Source organism: Plecotus auritus (genome assembly GCF_963455305.1).
Source record: "Plecotus auritus genome assembly, chromosome: 3".
NCBI classification, from domain to species: Eukaryota; Metazoa; Chordata; class Mammalia; order Chiroptera; family Vespertilionidae; genus Plecotus; species Plecotus auritus.
In genome coordinates this window covers 150,761,795-150,774,620 of record NC_137772.1, presented here as the reverse complement: position 1 = coordinate 150,774,620, position 12,826 = coordinate 150,761,795, and the positions used below count along the sequence as shown (strand labels likewise).

The 12,826-nt window shown below is 39.1% G+C and overlaps 1 protein-coding gene and 1 pseudogene across 3 annotated transcripts in view; both read left to right on the top strand.

Annotated features, from left to right (window-relative positions):
* Positions 1-12,826, top strand: part of NAV3 (neuron navigator 3) — a 607,457-nt gene that overhangs the window by 443,981 nt on the left and 150,650 nt on the right. For both annotated transcript variants that reach the window (XM_080659233.1, XM_080659232.1), the window contains exons 10-11: positions 1,792-1,900; positions 2,556-2,939. In XM_080659233.1, coding sequence (XP_080515359.1) covers positions 1,792-1,900; positions 2,556-2,939 — 493 coding nt within the window. The remainder of the gene's footprint in view (positions 1-1,791; positions 1,901-2,555; positions 2,940-12,826) is intronic.
* LOC308243316 (transcription elongation factor A protein 3-like) lies at positions 183-1,194 on the top strand (annotated as a pseudogene). The gene has a single exon. The product of its transcript is annotated as a transcription elongation factor A protein 3-like (transcript).

The window sequence follows — 12,826 nt, the reverse complement described above, 5'->3', positions numbered from 1 at the left end:
ATGCACGTTGTCAGTTCAGCTTATGATGTTACTGGAACTCTAGTGTCACATGTGGGTGTATGTTTTGTTCCCTGTAGAAAGTGGAGACATAATTAAAAATAAAGCTATCCAATGCTGTAAGTCTTGGCCCATGAGTCTAGTAGAATAAAAGACTTAAACAGGTATTGCCTTGGCCAGATTGCATGTCCTCTGCCTCTGTGCCTCCTTCCCAGTGGCCCCACTGCTGCCCCTGGGCCAACATAGGCCAGGAAGAGGAGCTGCTGACAATCGCCCCAAAGCTGGAGAAGATGGTAGCTAAGATGAACATGGAAGGGAGCCTTCACCTTCTGAAGAAGCGGAACAGCTGCCAGATGTGCACCAGTTACTCAGACAACCAGGATTGGTGTCCCTATTAATGGGCTAAGCACAGCTCAGATAAGCAGGTGGTGTCCTTGGCCACAATCCTCATCAAAAACTGGAAGTGGACTCCCCAAAGGAGAAAAAGGAAAGGAAAGAGAAGAAGCCAAGAATAAAGAAAATGGGCTTGACTCTTTCATTTGGAAGCCAGAGGCAGGCCTTTCTCTTCCAAGGAAAAAACAAGGGGAAGGGCCCAAAAGCCATCGATGGAAGGATAAAATGGCACATCGGAAGTGGAGACCCCCCAAAACACTCAGCAGCCCCTTGAGCTCCACCTGTGCTCCCTCCATCTGCCTCCTGGCACCCTGCTCTCTCACGGGGGACTCTATCCTGGACAGTGTGTGAAGATGCTCTCTGAGACCTTGATGGCAGATGACAAGGACTATGGAGTCACTGTCAAGATGGCATCAGAAATCAAAGATGATATCTAACAGGAACTCAAGAGCTGAGACATGAAGTACTGGAACCATGTGCACAGCTGAATCAGCAATCTCAAGGACCCCAGGAACCCCCTGCAGCGGGCCATGCTTCGTGGGGCCATCTCTGCCAGCCTTGTTGCCAAGATGACAGCAGAGGATATGGTCAGTGGTGAGCTGAGGGAATTGAGGATCGCCATGACCCAGGGGGCTCTCTGTGAGCAAGAAATGGCCAATACAGGCGGCACCTACACTGACCTCTTCCAGTGCAGCAGAAGTAGGAAGAATTGTCCTTATAACCAGGTGCAGCACAGCGCCAATGAGCCCATGACTACCTTTGCCCTTAAGCAAGGAGTGTGGCAATCTTTGGATGTTCCCCTGATATAACTGCTAGGCAGGGTTTCAATGAACAAGGTAAGGAAGAACTAAGAGAAAGCACTAAGCCATTGTAACTGAAGAAAAAAATAAAAATTAAAATTAAAATGAAGGAGGTGAAAAAAGATATTGTTCCTATTAGGAAAGGCTTTCATACTATTATCTTATCTCAGACTCCAAATATGTACTTGATTCATAGGCAAGTTTGTCTCAACTGTTCTGAATACACTTAGAAGCAGGTAATTATAGAAATAACTAGGGTTTAAATAAGGTCATATTTTTAAATTAAGCTCAGTAACATGGAGTAGTATACACTGCATTTCCAAATGACTCTCTTATTTTGCAGTGATTAAGGTCATAGACCTATAAAGTATTATTGCATTATCTCCACCTTGAATTATTACTTGTAACATTACATTTGTTTCTATTCACATTTTATTTGTAGAATGAAGAATTATACTTTTTAGGTGATAATCAGTTGGAATTTCCTACCTATCATTTTACTTTTAAGGAAAATAATTTATATTATTTATATATGTGTATAATTATTCTCGGGACAGTAAATGACAAGAATAATAAGTGAATTATTGTGTTACTTCTCTAGGTGAAGACCCTGAAACAAGAAGAATGAGAACAGTGAAAAACATAGCAGACTTGAGGCAGAATTTAGAAGAGACTATGTCCAGTCTTCGTGGGACCCAGATAAGCCACAGGTTTTTCTCAATTCTGCATATTTTGGGGCCAGTAAAGAACAAAAATTACCATCAGGCACTTAACTTCTGATAAAGAGAAAGAAGGAATTTTAGTTTTCCTTTACTATTTTCTCACTCAAATTTTACATGACAACCAAAGGGTTACTTCTCAGCACATACATGGGGACTTTTTTTCTCCTATCTACCTTTTTTTCAGTGTAATTTCCCATTCAAACTGATTTCACTACTGAAACTACCACCATCACTTTGAAGTAGACTTTTATGCCTCCAGAAGTTGCTGTTGAAATGCATCTGAGAAAGAGTGGTAGAGAGACTTTCAAATATCATTGTAGCTAATTTCCAGAATAGGGTGAATACAAGGTTTGTTGAGAATGTGGAACAATGTTTATTTGTTTGTTTGTTTTTAATCTAAAATCTAATGATGATCTCTCTCTTGAAAGCAAAAATGCAAAAAACTGCAAATGAATGCCCTTTCCCACAATTTAACATCTAAAGAGGTGTTTAGAATCTCATTATGAATGTATAATTTGGCTTTCCTGAAAATAACGTTCTGCGAAGAAATGACTCTGAATTCTGGCCTTTCCTGTCTTGTGCCTTCATGGTCAGTGGCTCCATGTGAACCATAGTAGCATTGTTTCTCCATTTTATTTGACAGCACCCTGGAGACAACATTTGACAGCACTGTGACAACGGAAGTGAATGGAAGGACCATACCCAACTTGACAAGCCGTCCCACCCCCATGACCTGGAGGCTGGGCCAGGCGTGTCCCCGACTTCAAGCTGGGGATGCTCCCTCCCTGGGCGCTGGCTATCCTCGCAGCGGTACCAGTCGGTTCATCCACACGGACCCCTCCAGGTTCATGTACACAACGCCTCTGCGTCGAGCTGCTGTCTCTCGGCTGGGAAACATGTCACAAATTGACATGAGTGAGAAAGCAAGCAGTGACCTGGACATGTCCTCTGAAGTCGATGTGGGTGGATATATGAGTGATGGGGATATCCTTGGGAAAAGTCTCAGGACGGATGACATCAACAGTGGGTAAGTGACCCTGGGTCCTGCTCTCTAATAGAACTATGGAAAAAGGAAAAGTGTTCTACTCAGATGCACTGCTTATAAAAAGAGCACATAGTTTAGTTCACAAAGTCATTAGAAAATGTGAGAAATCTAAGGTGTTGGGGTATTCAGGTCCTCTCTTCTTCTCATTCATGAAAAGAAAAATATCTAAAATTTCTATAAAATCTTTTCATTATAAGCCATTAAATTTTTCTATTCTTAGTTCAGAGAAACATGTGTCCTGTGTTTTTCAGAGTGATCTTTCACATGCTTCTTAAATAAGAGATTTTGTAGAGAAGGACAAGGGAAGGAGACAGGACTTTTGTTGAGCTGCTTGATTTTGGGGGGCTTGTCAAAGCTGCCTTTGCTTGAGGTTCAAATATTTTCTAGCAGTCTTAAATTTTGAGACTCCAATCTAACTTGAGGGAAAATCATTTTAGAGTTTAATGTTTCCACCTATTTGTTGTGATGATATCAGATTTGCTTCTTTCTCTTAATCCCTGTTTTCCTCATCTTTCCTATTAGATTCCCCAAAAAATGTTGTGATTATAAAACTCTTAAAGTATTTTGGCAATTTGGAATATTTAGTTCAATCTGCGATGAGCCTCAATGGAAGCAATAGGATAGTTCTATTAATAGAACTTTTATTAACAATTGTAATTGCCCTTTTGAACACTGCCTGTTATCTATTACACTGTTGTGAAAGATACTGATTCATTTAACCTTCCACCACCAGCCCTTAGGAGGTATTTTTGTACATGCTTGTATTACAGATAGGGAAATTGATCCTAATCGGACCCAATTGTTTATGCTAAGGAAAGATCAGACTGGCATTAGAACTCAGGAGTGTCTGACTTCAAAACCCAAGCACTGTTAATGCAAGGAAAAGCTTCCCAATTAACCTTACTATATTTTTTCATGTGAATCTGGGTTTTGACCTATCCTTTGTCCTTATACATCTGAGAGGACCGTTGTCAGAAATCATTTTTCTACATGACTAACCCTTCCTGACTTCATTCCTGAAAGTTTGTTTGAAGGATGACAAGACCTAAAAAGCACAAAAGAGATGAAATCAGATTCAAAGCTCTTCTCTGATATCCTGATAGCTACCAGTTCATTGCAGGAAGCCGCCTGACATGAGTTTCTAACAATTTATAACTAGGGAGACAGATTATGGTCAATTAAGGTAGGAAGTAATTGAGTTGCTGCTGGAGTCAAGAGTTCCTAATTTAAATACCTTTCTACAATTTTCTCTCTGTGGTCTCCTTTGGAGGTTAGTTTATCCAAATTCATTTTTGTCACCTGTAAAAAGGATAACATTGCAGAACCTCCACAAAATTATTTGGAATGAAGGAAATAACCCACAAAATTGTACATAGCACAAACCTTGTCACAACGTAAGTGATCAATAAGTTTATCATCATCAGAATTACATTTATAATCATTAATAATTATAATAAATGACTATTTAACATCACCCAGAAGGAAATATCCAGTTCAGGGACAGGATGGCAACATAAGGATAATGCATGAACTTTCTCTCCTCTGTATCTCCCCTCTTCTCCATTCTTTCTTCTCTCCCTCCCACATCCTCCTCTCTTTCCTTTCTCTATTTCTTTACATGGGGGCACATATGTGTATCTACTTTTTATATTCACCACTGGATGAAGATCTAATTGTATACATAAATATACACATATATAATTCATATATATATATATATATATATATATATATATATATATACACACACACACACACACACACACACACACACACACACATATATATATATATATATATATACATACCCACATATGTGGTGAGTCTCATTATTTGTGGTAGTTATGTTCTATAAAGTCCTCACAAACACTGAATTAGTGAATGCTGAATCACTCCCCTAGGGTGTGATACAAATTTAGTTTCCTTTGAGCCTTTGGCCATAACATTTTCATCAATGGATTAATATATAATGTTATTTCATATGTATTTCAGTTGAAAGAAACCTTATTTATTATTTAATACATATTTGTTGATTTATTAACTTTGAACTCACACCAACAGCAGTGTAACTCATACCTGAATGAAGCTTAAGTAAGACATATTTTTCCATAAGACATATCACAGCCTTCTTACACACAAGACAACTTTTTGGCACTATATTTAAGGGACCATTTTAAAAAGCAAAATCTCCAACAGAGGCACAAAAAATGTAAAAAAATGGCTCTATTTAGACTGTGAAAAGGACACTTCTATTTTTGCAGTAGGAGAGCTGCAACAAGAAGGCAGAACATCACCTTATTCGACCTCCGTCAGCAATGTCCACATGGGCAGCTCAGACTTCTCGCTGTTCTGAGCATGTCCGTGAGTGACATGGAAGAGTTGTAAGTACTGATTTGGGGGCTACACATTTTAGTGAGGAATTGTGTACATTTTAGTGTGGAATTGGTGGATAATGAGGATTGACTATGTTTATTTACACACAGGGAACATGCTTATCGGGGGAGAGAAGGCGTATCAAGGGAGCAGTTTAACTCAGACATCAAGGGACATCCACAGTGCAATGTGTAATTTCAAAAGGTTCATACAGATAAAATTTGAGCTGAGAGTTCAGAATAAGGAGAAAGCACTAAATCCTGGCATGAAATAGAACGGAATGAATAAGAAAAGGAAACACTTTAGTTCTGTTCCTAGAGAGATTCAAATAGCTAGAGAGGAGAGAAATATATTAAGATAAAATTTGTAAGAAAAGTCTAAGTATTGCAGAAGATATGTCATTTGGCCACCTTGACTAAACTATAATTTTCAAAGCAGAGGGACAGTTGGATTAGATGACATTCAATTACTTTTCCCTTGACTGAGATTCATAGAATCTGAATATTTAAAGATAAGATTTGAGAGATGGGAACTATTGTGACAGGCCTCAGTAATATTAACCTGAGAGGTCTAAAGTATGTACTATACACAATGGAAAGCACTGTGTCTTAGAGAAGATTACCTAATAATAGCAGAATATAAAGATGATGATGGTTTTGAAAGACCAGTTTAAGGGAAATATGCAAAATGGTTTGAGGGAAGAAACTATGGGGATAGATTTCAGGCACTATTACAAGAACTTGGGTCCAAGTTATAAGGCCAGAAATATGGGATGAAAGTGGGGAGGGATTGATACAGGAGGTATCACAAAGGAAAATTTTACAGACACAATGATGGGTGGCTCCTGAGGGTATACTAGTAAGAGGGAAAGATAATTCAGATAATATGCCCATTTTATAATCACAAGAAGTAGAAAATGATACCATTAGAGAAAATAGGCACAGATAGAACTTGTTATATTTTTATTTTGGTGAGAAAGCAAAGAGAGATGATAAGTACAGACTAAAAATTACAGAGTTGGAAATAAGGGTGTTACCAGACTGAAGGAGTCCATTTGCTTGAGCACATCAAAGCCAAATAAGACATGAACAGGAGTTTGCAGCCAAAAAAAAGGACTTATTAAAGAGATAGCATTATGCCTGGAGTCACAGGTAGCTCATGCTCAAAGACCTGGCTCTCTGATGGCTTCTGGGGGATGGGTTATTATGGGGAAAATCATTAATCATTGTGACTAACAGAGTTAGGGTGGTGGTGTCTACTGACTGGTTGGTGCTACGGTAGGGGTAATTGATGATTGCATTTGGTCCTGACGTCAGCCATGGAGATGCTCTGTCCAACTTCATAAGGGTTTGTTCTGTGGGATTGTTCCACTTTGCTGGTTCTGGAGCTAAAACACAACTGAAGCCAAGACATTATGTTTAGTTTGACTGAAAACTCTGTCCCAATAGTCAGTAGACCCAAGACCTTGTTTGTAAGACTACTGGATGCTGACCAGCACCTCATTGTCAGGAGGGAGAGGGAGGTGGGTGAGCCAGGAGGTGGGTGAGTGGCCTCACCTGTGAGGCCAGTTTGAGTTAAAGGGGGGAAAAATCAAAATAAAAAGCCAGATTAAAGAAAATAAGGTTTCTGCATGGTTACAGGGGGATAAAGCAAAAGTAACTTAAAACAAAACTAGTGTCCAGGGTAGAGATATAATGGAGGGTGTGATCTCATATAGTAGATAGTAGAAATTATGGGAGACATGAGGACTTCTTGGAAAAGAATAGGGATAAAAGAGGGATAATGAGCTTATGTGTGTATGTATGTATATACAAGGTGTCCCAAAAAGTGTATACACACTTTAACAGCTGATAGTTCAATTTTGAAAATGAAATGCATTTTAATAAACACTGCCTTTATAATTATTCAAAGTGTGTATATACATTTTTGGGGACACCCTACATGTATTGCAATTTTTTCTGGAGTTCATCCTATGAATCAAGCAACATTTTAGGCTTTGTGTGTTCAGTGCTTGGTAATTAGACACAGGGCCTTCCCTAGTGTTTTTATATGTGCTAATTTATTCAGTAAATGAATAGTAATATATAGACATGTGTATGTGTGTATACATTCTTAGATAAGTAGTTTCTTAAACAACTGCTCTCTGCATATAATAATGTATATTACAGGCATACCTACACTCAGAAGAATTTTACAGGACTCTGTTAGTTAACATTAACTCCTGTAACAGAGAAATCTCAAAATCTCATTAACTTCACGCAAAGTTCATTTCTCCTTCATATAAAACCCTCACTGGTGTTTCTGACCTTCAGATGGGGAATGTGCACTATATAGTCTTTCATAGACTAAGGTGGCTGGTAAGTAATTTTTCTTTTATCCAGCCATGTTTCCAATGTCACTGGGCATTCATATTCAAAAGGCAGATGGCAAAGAAAGGAAGGACCACAGTGTTAGAATATTTCATATGTACCAAGCCTGCAAGTGGTGCATTTGACTTCTATCCACATTCCTTTATCCAGAACAGCTGTGTGGCCACATCTAACTATAAGCCAGGCCAAGACAAATAGTTCAGTTGTGTGCCAAGGAGGAAGAGGAAATTGCTTTCATGAGAGCTGGCCAGTTTCTGCTTAATTCACTAAGAAGGAAAAAAAATGTTATTCCCATTGTTGTCCCTACTTATTTCATGCCTCAGTAGAAACCCAATTCAGACTTCTGTTCTCTATTTTTGTGCCTTATCTGTCTTTCAAATGAAGTCTTGGAGAGTTCAACAATGAGTCCATTTAAATAAACATCAGTGGTCCACATGTTTTATGTTGATCAGCAGTCATTCATATTTAGCTTATAAATAAACTAAATCAAAATAATACAAATCCATATTTACCTGGTGGTTTTTACCTGCTTGGCCTTATACATTTTCTGTTTCCCATGGTAGATAGCATATAGGATGCTGAAATTTAAAGAATGACTCAAGAGTTCTGTTCCCTGGGCAGAAGGTGACTGACTGTACATGGCCAGCAGGTGTTATGGCTGGTCTCAGCTTAGGTATGACGAGTGGGCATTGTGTGGGGGACACCCATGGCGTGCTGTACATCATTGCTCAACAGGTTACATAGTGTGCCATTGTTGGCATCCACAGGATGTACCCTGGAGTCTCAGCCCATAATTGAAAGGTATAAGGTAGAGAGGGCTAGAGACACTCTAGGGCAGTGGTCGGCAAACTGTGGCTCGCGAGCCGCGGTTTGCCGCTCTGTTGACTAATGAGTTTGCCAACCACTGCTCTAGGAGAATTTTAATTTAATGGTGTTTTCCTTAAGAAAAAAAAAGGGCACAGAGATGTCTGTGCTATAATTCTTAAAAACGTTGAGTCACAAAGTTAACTTTCTGTTCCCAATTTTTGCAAGTATGGTTTAGTGATTAAAGGGACAAAGGACACAAAGACAGTACTAAATGAAAATGTTTAATTTAGGATTTTTTTCTCATGTACCCATGAGGAATGTCATGAAGTAAATGGGAATGGAGTTTCATTTTTTCATGTACTTTAGAACTCTGAAAATTAATCAGCATTCTGAGAGTTCAAAATTCCTTGAAGCATGCAAAGGCTTATCTCTTTCTTCTCTTTTGAAAATTACTTTAAACACTTGGGGATGTGAATCTGCCAGTAATTAGGAATTAGTCATAGGAAGGCCTCTTACTTCAAATGAATCTCTTTGAAAAAGTCTTTATTTATGAAGCAGAACAGGCACAACCTGGAATATTGGGGGGGGGGGGGAGGGAAGGAGATACTTATTTTAATTGAGTGGAAATTGAAGTTATCAGCAAGTGTCTCAGTGATAAATAGTCGGGCTAAGATTATAACCTAAACTTCTACTTTAAGTCACATTACTCAAACACCAAGAAATTTTAATACTGTGGAATGAAGTTTTTAAAAAGAGAAGTGGATATTTTAATCCCGCTTCTTCCTTGATCCCCCTCTTCCTTCTCCTTTGGTAAAGTTTGTGATGAGTGAAGCATGCATAACATTGGAAAGGGCAGATTACCTGAGTTGGGTTAAAAAGACTTACATGGTAGCACAGCTGGTGTTGCTCAGTGGTTGAGTGTCAACCTATGAGCCAGGAGGTCACAGTCTGACAGGGCACATGCCTGGGTTGCAGGCTTGATCCCTAGTGGGGAGGGCATGCAGGTGGTAGCTGACCAATGGTTCTCTCTCATCATTGATGTTTCTATCTTTCCCTCTCCCTTCGTCTCTGAAATCAAATAAATAAATAAATAAATAAATAAATAAATAAATAAATTTAGAAAATATTTACATGGTAAACAACAGATTCCTAATTCTAATGCTTCTACTAATTTTATATTTAAGATATGAGTTATTTTTAGTGAATGTAAGAATTCTAGTGGAAAAATAATTGGTAAATACAATCAACACTTATAAAGCACTTACTACATGCTAGGCAAAGTTCTGTGCATTTAAAGTTTAAGTAATTTTAGGCAGAACTCAGAAAATTACTTAATCCACATTGTGAGAATTCAACATTTCTTGAAGCAAGCAATGGTGGACTTCAACCTAAGTAGTCTGGCTCCAGTGTAAACTCTTAGCCATCATACTGATCCTGTGAGAATGTCTACATGTCTACTTGTACACATTTCTCTCCTAGGAGTTGTTGGTTTTTTTTGTTTGTTTATTTTTTACAAACAAACATAAATGAGCTTTATAACAATCTTTCATTATTAGTGTAGTTTAATTAGCACATTTGATCTAGGGGACAATTCTTAATTTTATCTGTGTTTATTGAAGAAATGATGCTGAACTGAAGGGAAATAAATACTTGAGAAGCCCTGTGTATTCATGTCATTAAAAAATAGCTAATTGTGCCCTGGCCAGGTGTCTCATTGGTTGGAGCATAGTTCTGTACACCATAAGGTTGTGGATTTGATCCAAAACAGGGAACATATCTACATTGCGAGTTTGGTCCCTAGTCTGAATGTGTAAGGGAGGCAACCGATTGATGTTTGTCTCTCACATCAATGACTCTCTGTCACATCAATAACTCTCTCTTTCTCTCTCTGTCTCTCTCTTTCTCCCTCCCCCCCCCTTTCTCCCTCCCTTCCTTTCTCTCTAAAATCAATTAAAAATTTCCTTTGGTGAGGATAAAAAATAACTAATTATAACACACAAAGGCTAAAATGAGATTTTGAGTATAAAATTTTAGAATTCTAGGAAGTTATGGTTGAAGTATAGGTTTTGAATCTTCCAAATTTCCTACAAAAACAGACAAAGCAACAAGACAACAAAGTCGAAAAATTGTGATTACTCTTCACAAACACCAAAAAAGATGATACAAGGTATAATCTCAAACCCAAACTATGAGCAATTAGGGACGAGCAGCCATGAGCCAGAGGACCAACATGGTCTCAGCATGTATGTAAGATGTAACAGAGAGGAGCAGTGGGGCATCTGATAACATTGGAAACAGAAGAACCCAAGAACAGCCCAGAGAAACTGAGGAGAAAACACAGGGGAGATTTAAAGATCGCTGAAGCTGGGTGACCTTTAAATCTCCTTGACCAGCCAAGGAGAGGAAGGGTCAGAGGTCATATCTGAGAGGAATGAAGAAATCTCCTATGAATTTATTAAACTGTCCAGGTACAGCTCCCTTTCAGGGCAGGATCCCAAACTGAACAGGATGTAGCAATAAAGGTAAAAATGTTGTCCAGCTAAAAGGAGGAGATGGGAACAGAGTCCAAAATTCTCAAAAAGCTAATTACCACATTTTTAAGCACTACACAAAAATAATAGAACCAGTAACTGTGAAAAAACTAGAAAGGTTTTAAATAAAATTTCTGATATGTAGAAAAATTAATTTCACATGAAAACAATCAAGAGAAAAGTGTCTGGATGAAACCTCGTATGCAACACACCCTATATAATAAAGACGTAATATGCAAATTGACTGTCATTCCAACACACAAGATGGCCACCACAAGATGGCCAGCAGGGGAGGGCAGTTGTGGGCAATCAGGCTGGCAAGGGAGGGCAGTTGGGAGGGACAAGGCCTGCAGGGGAGGGCAGTTGGGGGTGACCAGGCCTGCAGGAGAGGACAGTTAGCGGTGACCAGGCCTGCAGGGGAGGGCAGTTGGAAGGGACAAGGCCTGCAGGGGAGGGCAGTTGGGAGGGACTAGGCCAGGAAGGGAGGGCAGTTGGGGGCGATCAGGCCTGCAGGGGAGGGAAGTTAGGGGTGACCATGTTGGCAGAGGAGGGCAGTTGTGGGTGACCAGGCCTGCAGGGGAGGGCAGTTGGGAGGGACAAGGCCTGCAGGGGAGGGCAGTTAGCGGCAATCAAGCTGGCAGGAGAGTGGTTAGGGGGTGATCAGGCTAGCAGGCAGAAGCGGTTAGGGGCAATCAGGCAGGCAGGCGGGCGAGTGTTTGGGAGCCAGCAGTACTGGATTGTGAGAGGGATGTCTCAGATTGGAGAGGGTGCAGGCTGGGCTGAGGGACACAATACCTCCACCCCATGCATGAATTTTGTGCACCATGCCTCTAGTATAACTTATAACAGATTAGTAACATTGAGGAAAGTAAAAAACAAACCAACAAAACAGACTGTAATAATAAAAATGAGCAAAAGGCATAAACAGACATTTCAAAGACAAAACCAAAATGGCCTATAACAAAGTAAAAATATAATTCACCTGCTTCATCATCTGGATGGAACTAGTAAATTAAAACCAAATGGAGAATTTTCATCCATGGGCAAGTAGAAGTTTGTCTGAAACTACTTTGATAACTGTTTGTCTGTGACTAGTAAGATCAAACACCTTTGTGTCTCTCTTAGGACCCGGTGATTCTCTTCCTAGCTATAGACTTTAGATAAGTTCCTGCCTGTCAGCACAGGAAATGTGTGCACACCGGTGTTCATGGCAGCAAGAGGACAAAGACAACTCCAATGTCCATAGTATTGAAAGGGATTAATAAATTGCAGTGCATTGATAGAACAGAGCTACATGTCTGTAAAATGAGTAGTACATCATGACAGATGATTTGCAAAAATGTCATTTTGAGTGAAGGAAAGTAGTCACAAAATAATACATACAGTATGATTCAGTTTATTTAAAGTTCAAATTTAAGTGATGCTAAACAATATTCATAATTAGGGATGCATGTCCATGTGGTAAAACCATAAAGGAAAGTGAAGGAAAGCTTAACACAAAATTCAACATGGTAGATATCTCTGGAAGGGAGATTTTGGGATATGATTGGAAGGAGCCTATATGGACATTGAAGAAACTGGAAATGTTCTATTTCTGATGCCAGGTAATAAGCACATGAAAGTTGATATTATTTTTATTATTTAAATGTATTGTTACACTTCATGTACTTGCATAAATATAGTTCGCTATAAATCTTTCTTTAAAAAGCACAGAGTAGCTATGATGGTAGCGTTATATATCTTTATGTTTATTGACAAAGTAGGGTTGAACAACATAAGAAAATGAGGT